This window comes from Martes martes, assembly GCF_963455335.1.
Source record: "Martes martes genome assembly, chromosome: 18".
Taxonomy (NCBI): Eukaryota; Metazoa; Chordata; class Mammalia; order Carnivora; family Mustelidae; genus Martes; species Martes martes.
Genome location: NC_137906.1, coordinates 7,076,078 through 7,088,548, shown reverse-complemented (window position 1 = coordinate 7,088,548; position 12,471 = coordinate 7,076,078). Strand labels below are relative to the sequence as shown.

General features: G+C 60.0%; 1 protein-coding gene across 1 annotated transcript; it reads right to left on the bottom strand.

Annotated features, from left to right (window-relative positions):
- Positions 1 to 965: 965 nt before the first annotated feature.
- UPK3BL2 (uroplakin 3B like 2) lies at positions 966 to 5,361 on the bottom strand. The gene is made up of 6 exons (XM_080830550.1): positions 5,019 to 5,361; positions 3,348 to 3,500; positions 2,934 to 3,153; positions 2,375 to 2,451; positions 2,013 to 2,133; positions 966 to 1,233 (listed from the first exon to the last, which is right to left on the bottom strand). Exons 1-6 carry the CDS (start codon positions 5,137 to 5,139, stop codon positions 1,125 to 1,127), a joined length of 801 nt encoding a protein of 266 aa, XP_080686676.1. The 5' UTR covers positions 5,140 to 5,361; the 3' UTR covers positions 966 to 1,124.
- Between the last annotated feature and the right edge of the window lie 7,110 nt (positions 5,362 to 12,471).

Sequence of the window (12,471 nt, the reverse complement as noted above, 5' to 3'; positions counted from 1 at the left end):
ACTTAGTCACCCAGCTCAACCCTCCCTTTTTACATAAGGGGAAACTGAGGACCAGAGAGGGTGACCAATATGTCCAGAGTTCCCAGCCCCGGGGTAGGGGCTCATGGCTGCCCCAGAAAGGCTCTGGCGAGGCCAAGGCTGACCTAGGCAGGGCATGGAGGCCCATTTGCCCCCCTCCCCTCCCTGCCCCTCCCAGCCTGCCTGCCCCACGGTCATGTGAGCACTTCCTCCAGAGCAGGACCCGGATGTGTCTGCAAGGGCTAGTAAACCAATTAGGGCCATTCGCACCTCCCAGAAAGAGGCACCTGGGAACCCAGCCACTGCCTTCCTTCCCCGCCTCCGGCCCCCAGGACACGCAGCATAGGCTGTCCTCCAGCCTCCCTGCCATCCCTTACCCTAACCTCAAGCCACCCCAAACCTGCCCATCCACCAGCCCCTGGTGGCTTCTGGGCCTTTGCATATGCTGTTCCCCCCAACCTGAGCACCCTTCCTGTGTCACTTGGCACAGGGCTGCTCCTTCTCCAACGCTACACGTGCCCAGAAAGTCTCTCTGGAAGCCCCATCTGGATCTCTGGTACCTGCGCCCCCGCCGTTCTAGAAGGGCTGGTATCCCTCTCCTCCCTGTACAGCAGGGGGCATCTTGAGGGCAGGACACTGCGTGGGGCATCTCCTGCTCTGGGGAGCCTGGCACGGAGTGGGGCTGATGGTCACAAATGCCAGACGCCCCAGAACTCAGTTTGGAGAAAGGGTCGGCTTCACCTGCATACCCTGCCCCCCACGCCCAGAGTGAGCCTCAGGCTGGGCTGGCCGGCAAGCTTAGAGGTTCTGAGCCCTCCAGCCAGAGGGGGGCCACAGGGAGGACGCTGGGAGGATAGAGCAGCCAGTGCCAGACACACACAGCCCCCCAGGGAGGCTGGGGACAGGAGTTCAGGGGGACTGCTCAGCCTCTCAACAACTCCGAGGAGCACAGGGATGCTGGGGACATTTATTTCTGACAAGGACAGGCCCAATTGGGGGCCAAGGACACCCTCCCCCCACCCTCACTCGGAAACGCTCTCTTCCCGGGGATCCCGAAGAGGCAGGATCTGTAGCAGGGCGGAGGCTGAGGGGTAGACGAGGACCCCTCAGGAGCCCCCCGTGGCTGGAGGGCCGATCACGTGGTGGGTGTCGTATCTTCTCACGCACACCGACTGCTCTGGGCCCGAAATGGGAGTGCTCCCGCAGGTGTCATAGCTTCAGGGGAGGGGAGACGAGATGAACTTAGGGCCCGGTCCAAGTCCTACAGCTTGGAGCTCTAGGCATAGGAGCATTGGGGAAACTGAGGCTCCGCTGGCCAGGCTGGGAATACCAAAGGGAACCAGGCTATTCCCCTAAACTTCACAAATGCAGCTGTGCCCTCCCAGCACCCCATTCTCCTCTACTCCCTGCATTCCAGGAGCTGCTTATCTCCCCTGATCGAACCCCAGGCCCTCAGGACACAGCCCTTTTTCTCAGCGGGGAATCAAGACCCCTGCTTTCCTGGCTGCCAGAAACCCTCCCCCACCAGGCAGCCCCCCTCCCTCCCAGAACTGCTCTCCTCCTCCCTTCCCCAAATCCAACCCACACCGGCCTTCCCCTTTCCTCTAGGAAGTTGCAGGCACCTCCGGTTCACCAGGCCCCAGCATCCGAGCTCCAGATGAAGTTTGGAGGCAAAACTCAGGACTTGGACTAAAAGCAATTCTCCCCTTGGATGTATCCCACTGGGGCGTCTGCTGCGAGCCCCCCCCACTCGCAATTCCGGCTGCTGCCGCCAGGGGGCGAGTGGTGCGCGCTCCAGTGTGGACACGCCCCTGCCACCACCGCCTCCCACGGGGCAACAGGCAGGCAGAGAGGGACGAAGGAGGAGGGGTTCATGCCTGCACACACAGCCCCGCCACCTGCCGTCGTCTGGGTAGGGAGCGGGAGGGGCATAAGAGGTGGTTCCAGTCAGAGACCCCACCCCTCCCAGGGGGCCGAGACCCCCATCCACTTACCAGGTGTAGATGAGCAGAGCAAGGAGGGCAGTGAGGAGGACAGCCAGCAGGACAGACAGAATGGTGATGATGACCACGGTGCCCGCGCTCTGGGGCCCTGGGGCAGCCTGCAGTGCCTCAGCTGAGGGGCGTGAAGGGGGCGCCCCAGGGAGGAGAGACCTGACCTGAGCAAGGGGACCAGACCAACCCTCCCTCGCCCCAGCCTGGGGCCCCCAGCACCTGCAGACAGCTCAGTGGTAGTGGTGCCTCTGATGGGGGGCTGGCCCATTCTCCCGAGCCCAGCCCAGCCTTGGGAGCCCCCCCCAGGCCCCAGGGCCCCCAGCCCCAGTGTTTGACCTGCTCATTTGCCTCCCCCCCCATACCTTGCTGCAGGCGGGTCTCGCTGGACCACTCCGTCTCAGCCACAGGTCCCCTGTCACTCATCACCAGGAACTTCACTCTGAGAAAGAGACCCAGGATCGGGGGTGAGGTCTCTGGCCCTGGCACCTGTCCGTCTGACCCCTTGACTCCCAGGGCCTGGAGAGTGGGGGGAAGAGGAGACAGGACCTCAAAGCCAGCCTTAGAACCCTCTAGAAGGGGCTCCAATTCCAGCTGTGACTTTCCCAGCTGTGTAGCCCTGGGTGCCTCCCTCACCCTCTCTGGGCCTTAAAGTCCTCACGTAGGAAATGTGTGCGTGGAATGGTTTGGATGCCCAGCACTCAACATCTGTGACTCAAGCCCCAAGTGAGGGGAGATGGGGCTGGGGCTCCCCCTGTCTGGACAGAGAACCACCACCTGCTGGGTCCAGAAGGCTCAAGTGCGGGGCCCGCTGCTGGAGAAAGAAGGGAGAATTTCCCCAAGACCTCCCTGCGGACCACTGGGAGCTGCCCCAGGCTCAGGTGAGGGCCCCCAGGCTCAGGTGAGGGCCCGGTGATAGCTCACCGGTAGGGGCCCGGGCCCGGCAGCGGGGCGTTGCAGCCCCGTTTGGCCAGGGAGCAGCTGGTGTCATTGCCAACGCGGAGGACCCGGAGCTGGTTCCCAGTCTGGTTGCCCGGATAGAGGGCCCGGTGGGCCATCAGTGTGAGGTAGTAGCCCCTCCGGGTGAAGTCGGCAGGGGCTGGGATGTCCTCAACCCTCTGCGGGGCTGTGAAGCTCTGGGTGGCTGAGGGTAGCCGCCGGTCAGATGGCGTGGGCTGCCGGGGGCAAGGGGTCCACCCCCTCCCGCCGGGCCGTGCAGCCCTCCTGCCACATCCCACCCCCAGACCTGCCTCCCCTCCCCCCAGACCTGCGACTCCTCCCAGGCTTCCCGCCCATCTCACAGAGGGAAAACCAAGGCCTGTTCCCCGCAGCACCCACCATTGCTGTGGGCCACCACCAGCCAGATGGCGTCCAAGTCAGAGATGTTGAGGCGACTGAACTGGCCCTTTGGCTGCTCCAGCGTGAAGGTAGACTGGGTGAGGGTCCCCGCCAGGCTGGGGCTTGCGAGCTGGGGCACATAGCGGATGCGCTCTGGGGCAGACAGAAGGGGCTCAACCAAGACAACCAAGCCCCCACAGCCCAGTCTGAGGGAGGAGTCGTGGTCCTGAAAGCCCCTGTCTGAGGGAGGAGTCGTGGTCCTGGAAGCCCTAGTCTGAGGCCCAGTCTGAGGGGGAAGGCACAGACCAGATTTGGGAGCCCTGATCTGAGGGAGGCCTGCAGGCTTCTCCTGGACGCTACGGGCAAACACTAATCGGGAGGGCTCCCTAACAAGTCTGTGCCCGTGGGACCAGGGTGGGTGGACTGAGTCCGGCCCCTGCCCCCTGCCTTGCTAGCTCACTAGGGGTAGGCACCGTGGGAGGCCGGGAGGGAGGTCCTGCCGCACCTGTCACTGGGGCCCCGGCCTCGGGCAGGGCCGGGGGAGGCTTGGAGGCACAGGAGGCCCCTCCCCCAGCAGCATACACAGTTGTGGGGAAGGGGTCTTAGGCCTTGTTGGGGTGAGACTCCGATTTTGGGGAGACTGAGCCTAAACCCTAGGCTGGACTTGACAGGGTCCAGTGACCTTGAGCTCTGGCACTCTCTGGGTGTCTCCAGTCCCTCCACGGCCACCCCCATGATCCGGGCTGGTTTGCTTGAAGAGAGGATTGAGTGGCTTGGGAGGATGGGGGGTGATGCAGGAAGGTCCCCACCAAGACCCCAGGCCCAGACACGTGCCTCCAGGAGGTGTCCTGGCTGAGAGGGGAGGATATCCTCTTCTCCCCACCCAGTGCTCTGCCACCTCCCTCCCCGTCCCAGGCACCTTCCCCTTCTGGATCTTACCCTCCTCTCGGCTTGGGGAAGGGCAGGGAAGCCTGGGCCAGAGATGGGGGCAGAGGGTGGGGGGGGAAGGACTCAACCTCGGTGCCCAGAAGGCTCCCCTGAGGGCACTGCCCCTCCTCTCTCCAGCCCCCAACCCTGGAGGGCAGCAGAAAGGGGAGGCGGCCTTCCCGCCAGTCTCCAGAAGCCTCTCCCTCTCTCGGTTTGGTATGATTCATTTCCACTTCATTCCGCTCCAAAGGGCCAAGGCCAGACCTCTCCTTCCTCAGAGCCCTCGCTTCTGTCCCCCCCACCCCCGGGGAACCTGCATACAGTAGGCACTTACTGTCCACTTAACGAAGGAGAAGGAGGGGAGAAGCCCAGATGGGGGGGGGCTACCCCTCTAAGCGCCTCCAGTTTAAGAGCCCACAGTGACCTGCACCCCAGGAAAGCTTCCTTGGGGGTGTTGTCCTTGTTTTTAAGTCTCCCCTCAGGGACAGGAAGGAGGGGAAGGAGGGGGGCACTGGTGAGAACGGATGGGGGTTCAGGATGCATGGGGATGAGAACCCTAAAAAGAGGCAGAAAGCATTGCCCACTCTCCCGTGGGGACAGGTGTCTGTCTTGTGACCTCTCTGGTGGGTCATCTCCCCTGACCCACCCAGGACCCAGTCCCCACACTTGGGGCTCAGGAGGTGGCTGGGGGAGGTGGGTCTGTCCTGAAGCCGGAGGCACGGTGCCCCGGCCCCCTTCACTCACCCAGGCCTGTCCCCTGATGGAGGCCGGCCAGCAGCAGCATCAGTGGCATCAGCGGCCAATACTGACCCCCACTGAGCCCCATGGGCAGGCCGAGCATCTGACCGGCTGTCTGTCCCAGCATCTGTCCCCGGCGTCCCAGAGCCTCGGCTGTCAGCTAGGGGATGGAGGAGTCTGCTTCTGGCACTTTCCGCTGCTCCTCCCAGGCGCCCCCTCTCCCCAAACAACTGGTTGGACAGGTTCGGGGGCAGAATCTGCTGGCCCTACGATCTGGCATCCCAGGGAGGGGTCTGAAAAGAACAATCAGCAGCTGCGGCCCAGGACAAGCCCGGACCCTCCCACCCCTGACTCCAGGAGGGCCTGGCCAGGGAGGGCCCCCAGGAAGGAGGCGGTAGCTCCTGGTCCAGGGAGCCCCAGGGACAGTCCTGCCAACAGTCCCAGCCCGGCCCCTAGAGCTCCCCACAGCCCCTCCCCTGCCCCCCATGCTGAAGGGAGTTACCCTCCAGGGGCTTGTCCAAGATCAGCCCAGCCAGACCGGGACAGAGCCTGGATGGGTCAATCACACCCAAAGGCAAGCTCGGGGGCACTCCCTGCAGCCCGGGCTCTGGAGGGGGGCTCCCCAACACCACCCTTCCTCTCCGTATCCAGGTGACTCGCTCTCTCTTCTTCCCTCACGGGGCATCCCTGCCCCAAGCACCAGCCCTCCTTAGCCCAACCTCTGCCCCTGGCCAGAGCCAATCTCCTAAAACCCAAACTCCTTTGGGGACTGCTTTAAAAAACATTTACTTGGGGCGCCTGGGTGGCTCAGTGGGTTTAAAGCCTCTGCCTTCGGCTCAGGTCATGATCTCAGGGTCCTGGGATCGAGCCCCGCATCGGGCTCTCTGCTCAGCACCGAGCCTGCTTCCCTTCCTCTCTCTCTCTCTCTGCCTGCCTGTCTGCATACTTGTGATCTCTATCTGATAAATAAAATCTTTAAAAAACAAAAACAAAAAAAAAACATTTACTTATGTATTTATCTAATTTTTCCCCCTGAATATTTATTTATTTATTTGAGACACAGAGAGAGAGTGAGCGAGCATGTGAGCATGAGTGAGAGGGGCACCAGAAGAGGGAGAGAGAGAATTCCAGGCAGACTCCACACTGAGCACGGGGCCCAATGCGGGGCTCAATCTCGTGATCCCGAGATCACAACCGGAGCCAAAAGCAAGAGTCAGACCCCTAGGCAATTGCAGGACCTAAGAGCCCCTCAAACACATATTTGAAACAATTATAAATATTCTCGAGTTATTATAATGCATTTTCATGCTATTGCCAGCCCACGTACCCTATTTTTTCCCCCCAAAGTTCTTACATGATGCCAACTGCCTATTGTGGTGAACTTCAAAAAGGGTAAACACTCCCACCAGCTATGTAATTGCCTGCTGGATTTTTAAAAAAAGATTTTATTTATTTGACAGAGAGAGAGATCACAAGTAGGCAGAGAGGCAGGCAGAGAGAGAGGAGGAAGCAGGCTCCCCGCTGAGCAGAGAGCCCAGTGTGGGGCTTGATCCCAGGACCCTGGGATCATGACCTGAGCCAAAGGCAGAGGCTTAACCCACTGAGCCACCCAGGCGCCCCAAGCTTGCTAGATATTTTGTGACCACCTCTACTCAGACATGCCAGCAGAATGTTTCAGACTTTTCAAGATTTGAAATCACTGCATTTCCATTCGTGACTGACTCAGCGCCAGGGGAACTGGGGGCCGAAACCAGAGGAAAAGCTCAGGGAAGGCGGAGGAGGGCAGGGTGAGTCTGGGTGGGCGTGGGGAGGGTGTCCGTCTGCCAAAGGGCCACAAAGAGGACCTCTTCAAGGCTCCTGCCACTCAGCCAGTCTCTTCCCCCAGGCTCTGCTACTTTGCAAATCCCAGCGACTTTCAGTCCTACTTACCCCCGGGAGCCGGGAGCCGGTGCTGCCAGAAACGGGCTCTGGTCGGCCTTGGCACCTCCCCCAAACGCTCGCCTGGCCCCGGGTGCGCATCTCCGTCTTCCAATCGCCGTGAGGTCACGTGCTGTTAACCTCAAGGGCATCATCACTGCACACACCTGTGCCCTGCTCCTGCTTCGGGCCCTGGCCCTCCCATACTCGTGGGGTGCAGGGAGGGGAGGAGAGTGGGAGGCCAACCTCAGGGTCTGGGACAGACCCAGCCCTGGGAGGGCTTTCTTTAAGTCCCCCGCTTTTTATTTTTGTAAACTTTTTTTTTCTTAAGATTTTATGTATTTGTTGGGCAGAGAGAGCGCACAGGTAGGCAGAGTGGCAGACAGAGAGGGAGAGGGAGAAGCAGGCTCCCCGCCGAGCAGGGAGCCCAATTCGGGGCTCGATCCCAGGACCCCGGGATCATGACCGGAGCCACAGTCAGGCTCCCTCCCTCTACCTTCTAAAGGCATTGAGAGCGGACATCATAACGGGGAGAACGTGCTTCATCTTCTTGAAGGCGACTCATCTCCTGGGCTCCCCAGCAGTAGGCAGGGCGGGCGTTTTGACTGATCTCATTACACAGATGAGAAACCAGGGCCCAACGGAGAGAGAGAGGACCTTCCTGCCGCCCGGTGGAGACTGGCCCCAGGTCCAGGTCTGGCCAATGCAGGACTCTGTCCCTTTTAGATCTGTGTTGCCCTGGGGGACCTGTGGGAACTCACGGCCCATACTCTGCACTTTCTTTTGTATTTCCCTCTTCCTGCCCGTGTCCCTCCCTCTCCTGCACCTACCACCAGGCCCCCTCTGTCCTCCGTTTGGTGTGTGTCCCCGTATCACTCACCTGTGGCTGCTGGGAGATACACCGTGGTCTTGGTCTGTGGCGCCCCACACAAAGAGCCCAGAGGGGTATCTTCGGTTCCCTCAAGGAGCTCTGCCGTGGTAAACGGGAAATACGCTTCTGTTTTTCATAACGAGCCCCTTTCGACCACACCTGAGTTTATGTCAACGAGGTGACATTTGGAAAGCTCCTAGGGAACCCCAGGACGGGGGAGGGGTGCTGGTGGCCCAGGGAAGCAGCCTGAGGAGAAGACTGGAACTTTCTGCCCCTTCCTTCCTACTTCCAGAGAGAGGACTTAGGCTGGTGGTTGAATTAATCCCCAGTGGCCAATGGCTTAATCGATTATGCCTACATAACAAAGCCTCCATAAAAACCCCAAAACTGGGACCCCTGGCTGGCTCAGTGCATAGAGCACGTGGCTCTTGATCGTGGGGTCGTGAGTTCAAGCCCCATGTTGGGTGTAGAGCTTACTTTAAAAAAAAAAAAAAAGGCAAAAACAAAAAACGAAACAAAAAAGCCCAAACTAGAAAATCGTACAACACCTTAAAAAAATATTCTTTTTTTCCCAAGTGATTTGAAATGCCATTTCTCTCATGCACCAAGCACAGAGGCAATTCTCAGGGTCCCCTCTCAGCTTAGCCCAGGACAAGCTCCCATACGTACCAGGGGTGTCCACAGCCCACTTGGGGTACCACCGGCTCACTTTGTCCCGCCAAGTACAGGTATGAAGTCCCGATGCAGGGCTGGATCCCGGGACCCTGGGATCAGGACCGGAGCCGAAGGCGGACGTTTAACAACTGAGCCACCCAGACGCCCCTGTCAGGCCATTTCAGCCTGACAACTTTACCCAACATGCTACTCGACCACAGTATAAATGATTTCCCCCAACTATACTAACTGTCTGTATCGTTAATTGGACGAATGTGTCTCTTCTCCATTAATGGTAAGTCCCCCACCGTGTCCCCAGCGCCGGGTCCGGGGTCTGGCACCGTAGCTGTGCTCAGTGATGACTTTGACTGCGAATATGGAACCCTCCCTGCTCTGTGTACCCCACCAGTGGGCCCGTGGGTACCATCTTGCTTTACAGGATTGGACTGACAACTACCATGTTGTGGCCTCAGGGTAGAACCCAGCTTCTCTGCTGTGTCCGTGCTTCCTGGTCCAGATGTCCCCAGCCCCAGTGAGTCCTAGCATGAAGGGTGCGGGCCCAGAATGCCCAGAGGGACTGGGTGGGGGGCGGGGGGCGGGGGGCATGCCAAGCCAGATCGAATTGTCTGTTCCCAAGGACCTGCCTTGCCTTGTACCTTTGGAGTGACTCATGGGACGAGGTGGGTCTTCCGCCAGCCCCCAGACACAGAGCACCCAGCTAAAGGCTCCCAAAGGCCCACCCAACTCCATGTCGCCAAACAGGCCCCAGCCCCGTGGCAGCCATCACAGCCTGTCCTGTGGAGGTGCACAGGGAGAAGCGGGGCCCTTCCAGGGGCGGCCAGGCTCTTCTCCGCCCGCCCCAGCAGAGCGATGCCCCAGGTAGGCAGTCTAGGGCTTCCTGGTGCAGACAGCGGGAGTGCAGGTGACCCAGGCCCTTACGCCTGCACCAGCGTGGCCTTGGGGCCGCTCACCGAACGCTGACAAAGACCCCTTTGTGCCAGTATCAAGGGGGAAAGACCCCAGAGTTCATTGACCCCACCCTGGTCCTGAATCTTTCTGCTGCATGGTGGTCCAGCCCCTCCCAGGTCTGCTTGAACACCTCTCAAGACAGGCAGCTCACCACCTACCTGGGCTCATGAAAGCATCACACACCTGCAATCATAAACCAGAAGGCTCTTTAAGTAGGGGAATGCCTCCTTTGAGTGAAATCTCACAATTCGGGGGCCAAGAGGCCAGTGACCCGGGCTCATCCCTGACCCACCTAAGCCTCGGGTCAAGTCCTCCCTGCTCTGGGCCTACATCTCCCCAGCCGGACACAGGGCAGCTGGAGGTTGGAAAACTGGGGACTTTTTAGTCACTATGTTCAGTGCACCTGCTGCACTGTTTACTGAGGGGCTACTATGTGCCAGGACCACTGTGGGCAGAAGCTCTAGAGGCAAAGTGGGGACTGGGAAAAGGGGGCACCTTACCCACTCATCCCTCCAATAGGCCATCAAAAGACCCCACTCAAAAGAGGCACCCTGGGGATGTCTGATGATCTGAGCCCCCTCTCAGCGCCCGACCCCTCCTGCCCATCCCCCCCACCTGCACCCCATGACACCCCGTGCCTTAGGGGCTCTCCCACTGCCCCGGCCCCACGGATTTGGGGCTCAGACAAGGACAGGGTTCCAGGCGCAGGGATCAGAGGTCAAGGCTGAGCCTGGGGGTTCCATGAAACACTCGTGGGGGCTCTGAGCCGCCTCCGCCGGCAAGCAGAGGGAGCAGGGCTGGAGACCAGGAGGGAGAGGCCAGGATGACTAATGAGGCATTCCTCTCTGTCCCTCAGGGAGAGATGTCAGGGAGAAGAATGGTTGTCAAGGGCAACACATTCTTTCCCGTGGGTAACTCTAGCCTGTGTCACACACAGGGAGTGGGGTTTCGGGGAGGCGGACTGGAGTGTCTGAGCCTAGGAGCTGGGAGGTCTTCACTCATTTTGTGGAGGAGAAACTGAGGCCAGAGCAGGGCTCTCTGGTAGGGCTCCCCCAGTAAATTTGGCAGAAAGTAGAGCCCTGGGGCTTCTGTTTCGTGCTCGGGGCTCTGACCTCGGAGTCAGGGGCATCCAGGCTGGGAGCAGAGCAGGGATGTAAGGAGAGGGGCGGGGCATGGCTCTAGAGGCTTCTGGCTTCTGTGGGGGCGGGGGAGGCCACCCAGGAAGCTGGGCCGGGCACGGTGAGCAGGCGGACCCCGGCCTACACCCAAGTGCTCTACCTCCACGAATGTTCTCGCCCACCGGGCTGTGTGGCGGGGGGATTAGTGCTCTCGGGCGGCTGTAGCTCCATGCCGCAGACCGGGGTGCTCCAGCAAGACTTGGGGTGCCGGGCCGGCCCAGTCGGTAGAGCCTGCCGTCCTTGTCCTCGTCTCGGGATTGTGAGGTCAAGCCCCACGTTGGGCCTGGAGCTTACTCAAAACCAAACACCGAGTATCTGTTTTCTCACTCTGGAAGCCCACGCTCCGGTGGGAGGGTTGGGTTCTCCGGAGACCTCGCTCCTTGGCGACCTCACGGCTGCCCGGGGCGGCCTGGTCCCACGGTCTGTCCTCTGCACGTGCAGCCCTGGTGCCCGTGTCCTCTTCTTTTATGGAGACGCCGGTAGGATCGGATGACGTTCCACTCTAAAGGCCTTACTTAATTCCCTCTTTAGAGACCCTACCTCCAAATACAGCTGCATTCAGAGGCACTAGGGCTTACAGTTTTCACATAAGAATTTTCCACACTTCTGGCTCTCAGGTGCATGCGCCTCCCCTGTGTGGGGGACACTCCCTAAGGACAGGGACTGGATCTGAGCCTTCTGTATGGCCTGGGGGGGGCGGGTCTCTGGGCTGGGTCCCCGGGGCCATTGTCCTTCCCAGAAGTGGGGACTCCAGTAACTGCCCCCTCAGCCCCCACACCACTCCCCCCTCCCTGTGAGGGAGCGACGGGGTGGGGTAGGCAGGCTGCAGAGTGAGGAGAGAGGTGTGACGAGTCCAAGGCTCCCCGCCACATTGGCCTTGCGGGCCCTCCTAGAAGGCCGACAGTCACCGAGCCCAGCAAAGTTCCAAAGAGCCCCCGGCATTTAATGACATTCTTTCACCAAAGTGCGTATAAAGCACACCCCCCATCCGTCTGGGGCACAGCCACCTTCCTAGAGTGACAACTGGCTGCCATTCTGTCTGTCTAGCTGCTGCCACTCCCTTCGTATGTCTGGGACACTGCCTTTCTGCACTGTGTCCTCCCAGACCCAGCCCTGGAGAGTTCAGGAAAAGGCGTCCCTCCTCCACAAGGACTCAGTCAGCCCCTCACCCACACCCAGGCCCGTCAGCATGGCCCGGGCTCCCAGGCAGCCGGTCTGCCCACCAGCCACGCACCCACCCCAGACAGAGGAGTGGGTGCCGCGGCGAACCCTCCCGGCCCAGGCCGCGGCCACCATGCCCACGACCAGCCCAGAAGCTCCCACTGCGGGACCCAAGGAATGCAGTTTGTCCTGCGCTAGGATTCCCAGCGTGATCTCCAACCCCGGCTTCCTCAGAGTTTCCAGGAGCTTCCTAATCTCTTCTAGAACATTCCTTCCCCACGGAGCTCCCCAAGGTTGGTTCCTGCTCTTTGTGGCTGAGAACATGCCAGGGCCTGGGGGCTGGAGAGGGGTTTCCAGGCCCTGTGGAGACGGTTTCCTGGGTGGGTGAGAGACCCCACTTTTCCCACCAGTGGAATGTAGTTCTACCCAGTGAAAAATGATTAAGAGCGATTTATCCAAATGAGAGGAACAGCGAGTGAGGGGACCCATGACAGGCAAATAAATATCAGGGCTTCTGGTTCTCTTCCCCCCAAATTTTGCCAGTCACAAGTTTTTGCCAATCCCGGGGTTTTTCAGGATGATTCAAATGTTCTGAAGTTGGTTCTGATGCGCGACTCTGTGAACATGCTAGAAATCAGCAAACGGAACACTTTAGGTAGGTACATTGCACGGTATTTGAATTATATCTCAATGAAGCTGGTATTTTTTT